This window comes from Dipodomys ordii, unplaced genomic scaffold (genome assembly GCF_000151885.1).
Source record: "Dipodomys ordii isolate 6190 unplaced genomic scaffold, Dord_2.0 Scaffold62, whole genome shotgun sequence".
NCBI lineage: Eukaryota > Metazoa > Chordata > Mammalia > Rodentia > Heteromyidae > Dipodomys > Dipodomys ordii.
Window position 1 is genome coordinate 3,041,025 of NW_012267278.1, and position 7,806 is coordinate 3,048,830.

At 38.8% G+C, this 7,806-nt stretch overlaps 1 protein-coding gene across 1 annotated transcript in view; it reads left to right on the plus strand.

The window, feature by feature from the left end:
* Pdss2 (prenyl (decaprenyl) diphosphate synthase, subunit 2) overlaps nucleotides 1-7,806 on the plus strand; it is a 202,156-nt gene that overhangs the window by 155,395 nt on the left and 38,955 nt on the right. The window contains exons 5-6 of the mRNA XM_013022451.1: nucleotides 2,898-3,071; nucleotides 4,836-4,967. Of these exons, the coding sequence (XP_012877905.1) occupies nucleotides 2,898-3,071; nucleotides 4,836-4,967 (306 nt within the window). The remainder of the gene's footprint in view (nucleotides 1-2,897; nucleotides 3,072-4,835; nucleotides 4,968-7,806) is intronic.

Below are 7,806 nucleotides of genomic sequence, written 5' to 3' on the forward strand. Positions count from 1 at the left end.
GGCTCAAGTGGTAGAGCGCTAGCCTTGAGCTGAAGAGCTGAGGGACAGTGCCCAGGCCCAGAGTTCAGGCCCCACAACTGGACCCAAAAAAAAAATAAAAAATAAATAAATAAAACATAAGGGCAACTGAGAGGCATTAAAAGAAAATGATTAGCGGGCATTCTTGTAATCCTAGCTACCAAGGCTGAGACGTGAGAATCATGGTTCATACCTAGACAGGAAGTCCATGAGACTTTTTTTTTTGATCGGTTGTGGACTCTGAACTCGACCTGGGCGCTGTCCCTCAGCAAAAAGCTCAAAGCTAGTTCTCTATCACTTGAGCCACAGTGCCACTTGTGGTGCTGAGGAATCCAACCCAGGGCCTCATACATGCAAGGCAAGCACTCTACCACTAAGCCACCTTCCCTGCCCAAAATTAAGTCCCTGGCTTGGAATTTGCACCTTTTTTTTCCCCAGTCATGGGGCTTGAACTCTGGGCCTGAGCACTGTCCCTCATCTCTTCAGCTCAAGATAAGCCCTCTATCACTTGAGCCACAGTACCACTTCTGTCCATGAGACTCTTATCTGCAATTAACCACAGAAATCCAGAAGTAACTCTGTAGCTCAAATGCTACAACACTGACTTTGATCACAAAAGCTCAGAGACAGTATCCAAGCACCAGGACCAATAAAAAAAGAAAAAAAGAGAGAGAGAATTATTTCAGTTCTTTATTATGACCAAGTTAGGAAGTACAGAAGAAAAATGAAAGAGAAGAGATATATCAAAGAAAGATAACAGGTAAATAATTACCAATCCCTGCAGGAATGTCTCTAAAACTCTTACCCCTACTAAACCACACAAACACACGCACACAGAGGCCAGACACACACACACACACACACAGAGGCCAGAAGTGGAGCTGTGACTCAAGTGGTACAGTTCTAGCCTTGAACAAAAAAGCTCAGGGACAGTGTCCATGTCCTGAGTTCAAACCACAGGACCAGAACAAAAATTTTACAAAAAAGAAGTGCTTGTTTTCATGGAGCTTATACTCTAGTGAAGGAAAGAGATGACAAGCCATTAAACAAATAATGTGTGTGTGTGTGTGTGTGTGTGTGTGTGTGTGTGTGTGTATACACACAAGGATTCTAGTAGATCAAAGAAAAATGTTTAAAGCAAAGTAAGAAGAAAAATAATAGGAGAGAGAGGCAGATTATTAAAGATGAGCTGAATTTTGACAGACACCAGAAAGCTATGAGGAATCCAGCCATGCAAACCTCAGAGGGGGCATCTGCCAGCGAAGACAGCAAATTCTGGGGCCTTAGGGAGGAAACGCCTGGAATACTTTGAGAAACATCCTGGAGGCCTTGTGGGTGTGGCTTATATTTTAAAAGATCACCTTGGCATGTGGATGAACAAGAGATAAAACCTTGTTCATGTTCCATTTCATATGTGTGTGATCTGTAAGATTAATTCCCAGATGTGTGATTACTGGATCACAGGACTAATACATTTACAATTTTGATAACTGTGACAAAAATCTCTACCTACTTTCTACTTTGTATTTCTTCCCAACCATACCCACTAAGAATTAAGCTTTGGGAAAGTGACATCTTTGTTCCTGGTCAGAAGCTGCAAACTCAAGATGGTGGGAGGCTCTAGAGGAAAATCTACTTTCTTGTCTCTCTGGTTTTCACTTTCATTTCTTAGCTCATAGTCTTACCCTCCATCTGCAAATCTAGCAACATGATACCTGTCCATTTCTCTCCTGCCAGTTTGCCACCTTTTGTGACTGACCCTGATGCCTCCCTCTTATAAAGGCCCTTCTGATTACATCATCTTAAAATCCTAAAATAATCCTGATAAACTGCTCTCATTTCAACACCCTGAATTTAACCATATCTTCAAAGTCCCCTTTGCTATGTAAGATAGATCTTTCTAAACAGTGGTACTAGCTCTTACAGTAAAGTCTAAATTTTCCCTAAAATAAATTCCTGAACATAGCTTGGTTTCTTTCTAGACTCTCTAGTTAGAAATGCTGATAAGTTTCTATTTGTTGTCTTGTCTAAAGGTCACTTTTTTTTTTTTTAATATAGGCTCTCAGTGTTTATCCCAGGCTGGCCCAAGCTGTTGCAGCTTAGTGGGAGAGTGCTTGCCTACCATGTGCAAGGCCCTGAGTACAATGCCCAGTAATATAAAACAATAATAATAATAATTGCAGTCATTTCTTTTCACTTTTTTGATGTGGCTACCAAAAAATGTTTTACTGCACATGTGGCTTATATCTATTACACAGAAATAGTCTAGAGGTAATAGATGTGTGTAAATTTACATACAAATACCATAATGATTTTCATATAAGATAAGATTCAATAATAAAGGACATCTCCCTGATGTCCTTCTTTTTTTTATCAGAATATACTTTGCCAAATTCTGTATCTAATATTCTGCATTATAACAAGTGGCCTTCTCTAACCTTTCTGTTTACAGAAAGAGATGCAGTTCCTTCATTATGCCCTTGACATTTTCATATAAGTTAAACACTATGTTTCTTGAGTTTTGGAATATCATGTAGTAGCTTGCAAGAACTGATGTGAATATAGGTAAAATTAATATAAAGGTCTAAGTTTCTACTCTTTTGCCTATTATACAGAATACAATTTAATAGAAATTCCCCAGCTCAAAATAAAATATGCTTTAACAATTCTTTTTCATTTTCTCCATTGCCCTAAAAAAGCAACCTCCCTCTGTGCTCATTGTTTTTAGACAGGGACAGGATCGGCATCTTTTAATTCTGCCTTGTTGCAGTAGCTCATTTTGAATAATTCTTTTCTTAACTCTTACTCTTCAAAAACAGAAACAATTGAATTAGTCCTAAAACCTTTTTTTTTAATCTTGGTTTTTGTTACATTTTTAGGAAAATTATATCACAGATGATATTGGAATATCAACTTGGAAGGAGCAGACTTTTCTCTCTCATGGTGCCTTACTAGCAAAGAGCTGCCAAGCTGCGATGGAATTAGCAAAGCATGATGCTGAGGTTCAGGATATGGCATTTCAGTATGGGAAACACATGGCCATGAGTCACAAGGTACTTACCCACCCTTTTTCTTTGCATACTTAAATTGCCAAAATGAAACACAAGAACTCTTTGCCATTTAATAAGTTGCTGTTAGGTCTCAAAAAAAAAGAAAGTTTATGTGTGCTTAAAATCTGTCGATCATAGATGGTGATTGTTATATAAAATAGTGTGATTGGTAAGTACTATGTAATTTTGTTAGAAAACTTCAGTTTACTTAAGTTATATTTAGATGATATCTGTTCTTACCACCTGAAACAATTTTTGAGAGAACTCTTACAAATCATTAATTAACATGTATTAATGCTACTTTCAGAATGGGAAAATATTTGATATTTTTGCTACAGTTTTCTTATAGTTCCTAATGTAAAACAAATCATGGAAAGTTAATTTAAAAAAAAGTTTAATAAAATTGAGGGGCTGGGAAGTTGGCTCAGTGGTAGAGCACTTGCCTTGCATGCCTGAGGCCCTGGGTTCGATCCCCCAGCACCACATAAGCAAAAAGAAAAAAGCCGGAAGTGGTGCTATGGCTCAAGTGGTAGAGTGCTAGCCTTGAGCTGAAGAGCTGAGGGGCAGCGCCCAGGCCCAGAGTTCAGGCCCCACAACTGGACCCAAAAAATAAAAAATAAAATAAAATTATTTTAAAAAAATAAAATAAAAATAAAATTGAAAATTTTAAGCCAAATATAGCTACACATGTCTATGAGTCAGAAGGACCACAAGTTCTAAGCCAGCCTGGGCTATACGTTAGGACCCTTTCTCAAAAATTCAAACAACCAACCAAAACAAACAAACAAAAAAATCCTACTTTTCAATGACATGTGAAAGATAAATATCCCAAAATTAATTGCTATTGTTACTTCTCTATATATATGTAATTTCTAAATTTTGTTTACTATTTATTTTTCAAATGTTACCTGAACAGCTCATATGAGTCAGGAAAAATACACATATAGTATCTCTAAATGAAGCTTTTGCATATTTTATTGAATCCTAGATTCATGTATTTAGTAATTTTACCAACTCTTTAAATCCTTATCTTTAATTTAAAAATTAGCATGAAAGCTGCTACCAAATAAAAAAAGAATGGGGCTTAAAATATAATTGAGTGAAACCAGGCACTGGTGGCTCATACCTATAGACCTAGTTACTCAGGAGGCTGAGATCTAAGGATCACAATTCAAAGCTAGTCCAGTAAGAAAAGTCTGTGAGTCTCTTATCTCCAGTTAACCAACGGAAAACTAGAAGTAGAGCTGTGGCTCAAAGTGATAGAACTCCAGCCTTGAGGGGGAAAAAATTGCTTAAGAACAGTACCCAGGACTGGAAAAAAAAAAGACCAATATATTGTAGCTCAAATGTGTTATAGCATTCATGTTTAACATGAATGAGGCCCTGAGTTAGAACCACAGGACACAAAAGATAAATAGGTATGTAGGTAGGTAGACAGATAAATAGATGGATAGATAGATATAGTATCTGAATGAATAAATAAGGAAAATTAATTGTAAGGATTTTTTTTTTTGTGGTCGTGGGGCTTGAACTCTGGGCCTGGGCGCTGTCCCTCAGCTCTTCAGCTCAAGGCAAGTGCTCTACCGCTTGAGCCACAGTGCCACTTCCAATTATAAGGAAATTTAAAGTTATTATTAATTATCTGAAATGTTCATATGCTTATTGTAATTTATACAAAACCTGTGTAACTGTGCTTTCTGAATGTGACTAAAACATACCAGTTTATATATACATTTTATTGATACAACTAATAACTACCTCTTCCAGATAAATTCTGACCTTCAGCCATTTATTAAAGAAAAGAGCAGTGACTCCATCACTTTTAACTTAAACTCGGCTCCTGTAGTCTTACATCAGGAGTTTCTTGGAAGAGATTTGTGGATTAAGCAAATCAGAGAGGTAAAGTTATTCCTATTTTTGGTACTATACCTTTAGTTTTTAATTGATCCTAGAACACAGTTCATATTTTACAATGATTTGAAAACATAGACCAGCTATTTTCAACATGCATATAACAAGTAAAATTCTTTCTTTGTAATCTACTTATCTAATACATTATTTTTTTGTGGGGGGGGTCCGGTCATGGGGCCTGAACTCTGGGCCTGGCACTGTCCTTCAGCTCAAGGCTAGCACGCTACCACGTGAGCCACAGCGCCATTTCCGGCTTTTTGCTTATGTGGTGCTGAGGAATTGAACCCAGGGCCTCATGCATGCAAGGCAAGCACTCTACCACTGAGCCACCTTCCCAGCCCTCTTAATACATTATTAGGTAAAAGTTAGAGACTACATTATTATGTTTTCTTGTTATCTGAGTTCTTAGAATACTGCAGCACATACTAGTGCCTGTGGAGAATGCTAATTAATTCACATGATTTTTCTAAAGGCTTTTAGAAACCGGGCATGGTAATAGCGCTACCAGCACCACCCTTTAACTGACAACAATTTCCCATCTGTGGACTCCAGAGCAAGCTGCAGAATTCCAGAAGCTCCGTCTGTCAACTCTTTGAATTATTTTAAAATAAGCTTGGACCCTAGTGCTTGTTCTGAGGCATTATCAAGGGGAAAAAAAAGCATTATGAAGTAGAAAGGGTCAGGGGCTTAAATTGAGTTGATTTCCTATATTTTGGTGGGCATAGGAATAGCAGATACAAAGGAATTTTTTTAGTTTTCTTTAATTCAAAAACTCTGGTACGGAAAGTTCTTGAGTTTTTATTTAGAACCTCATTGAAGTTATTGTTGTAATTGCTTGGGTCACTCTGAGGTCTGGTGCCAGAAACTAGGCACAGCTAGGGATGGAGAAGGTAGGACAGCCTTCCCCATGCTTAGAGCAGAGGGCCTAGTACTTTCTCTTTCTCTCTCTTTCTCTCTCTCTCTCTCCCCCCCCTTACTTCCCCCCTCACTCTCCTTCCCCCTTTCTCCCTCCTCCCCCTCACTGTTTTTCTTCTCTGTTGTGGGTCTTGAACTCTGGGCCTGGGCACTGTCCCTGAGCTCTTCAGGTCATGGTGAGCACTCTACCACTTGAGCACAGCACCACTTCTAGTTTTCTGGTGGTTAATTGGGCATGAGTCTCACAGACTTTCCTGCCCAGGCTGGCTTTGAACCGAGATCCTCAGATAGATCTCAGCCTCCTGAGTAGCTAGGATTACAGGCGTGAACCACTGGCACTCATCTACTTCTCTCTCTTTTGAACTGACTCTTAGAATGCTGGCATCCAGCTTGAATTTCCTAGTATTCACCAGGCAGATAACTAGAAGAGTCCAGGAGGTGACAGTTTGGGGGGGTCTCTCATTATGCATGCCTAGTCTAGGAGCAGACCTCCATAGGAAGACCCACCATTAAAAGCCCCACCCTGAAGATGACAAATAACAGAGGACCACAGAACATTGAAGACTCCCAGGAAAGAACCAGTCAAAAGCAAACTGTTGTAAAGGGAACTCATAGGAGTAGAGACCATGCAAAGAAGAAAGATATTTTCAGAAGTCCATTATACTGAACTAAGCAAAAATGCCAGGCTGGAGGTATGGCTTAAATGGTAAAGCACTAACCATGAGCCAGAAAACCCAATGAGGGCTTGAGGCCCTGAGTTCAAGCTCCACTACCAGGACAAAAAATAAAAAATGAAAAGCAAAGGATCAGGTGCTGGTGGCTCATGCCTGTAATCCTAGCTACTCAGGAGGTTGTAATCCATGAATCATGGTTCGAAGCCAGCGCAGGCATCTCCAATAATCTATCAAGGGAAAAAAAGCAGAAGCTTTTTTGAGTTGTGGCTCAAGTGGTAGAGCACTCACCTTAAGCAAAAGAAGCTCAGAGATAGCACCCAGGCCCTGAGTTCAAGCCCCAGGACAAATAAGAATTTAAAACAGTGAATGTCGTGTGAAGTAGGTGTTAGCTGTAGTGAAAAAAATGTAAATGTACAATAAAGGAAATATAATCACAATACTCCATATGACAATATTTATGTAGCATAAAAATAGACATCTTAATATTTTAAATAATTTGATTTTGATTAAATGATGCAAATACCATTTGGAATTAGATATCCAATTTTATTCATAAAATTATTCATCAAAATTGCAAAAGCAGATTCATTAAGCCAGAATTGGAAGGAATTAAAACATTCCAGGAACATCTTAATAAGTTTCTAAGAAATACACACTGGGCTAGTTCACTATAGTTCACATTCTCTTGTATTTTCTCAGTAAGTTCATCCTCATGTTTGACTTTTTCCTTTCCAAGTTGTTAAAACTTGGCCTCATATTCAAGAATTTTTTTCCTGGGATTAGAGGCGTGGTTCACTAGCCAGTGAGTGAATATCAGGTACTGAGTTAGAGTTCCAGTCTCAGACCAAAAAAAGAAACAGCTTGTTTTCTAGTCTTAGTCCAAATTGAGCCTGTTAACCTCTTGGCTCTGGAGAATGGCAGTCTCAACCTGAAGCACCACTAGATGCAGATGATGTATTTCCTTCTGTACCCTGAACTTTACTGACCTTTCATATATCCTCAAAGCACCTGGATCACATCGTGCTTGTAGATGGCCAGGGAGTCAACATTGTAGTTTTGCCACCACTTCCTGGGGAGAAGAAAGACATGGTCCCACACATATTCAAGGAGCCAGTAGAGTGGCTTTTTTGGCTTTTGCTATGATCTGAGGTCACAAAGGGATTAACATGGTCAATCTGGCACAAGTTGAGCTCCTAAATACTGAATATTGGGCTGGGAAGGTGGCTCAGTGGTAGAGC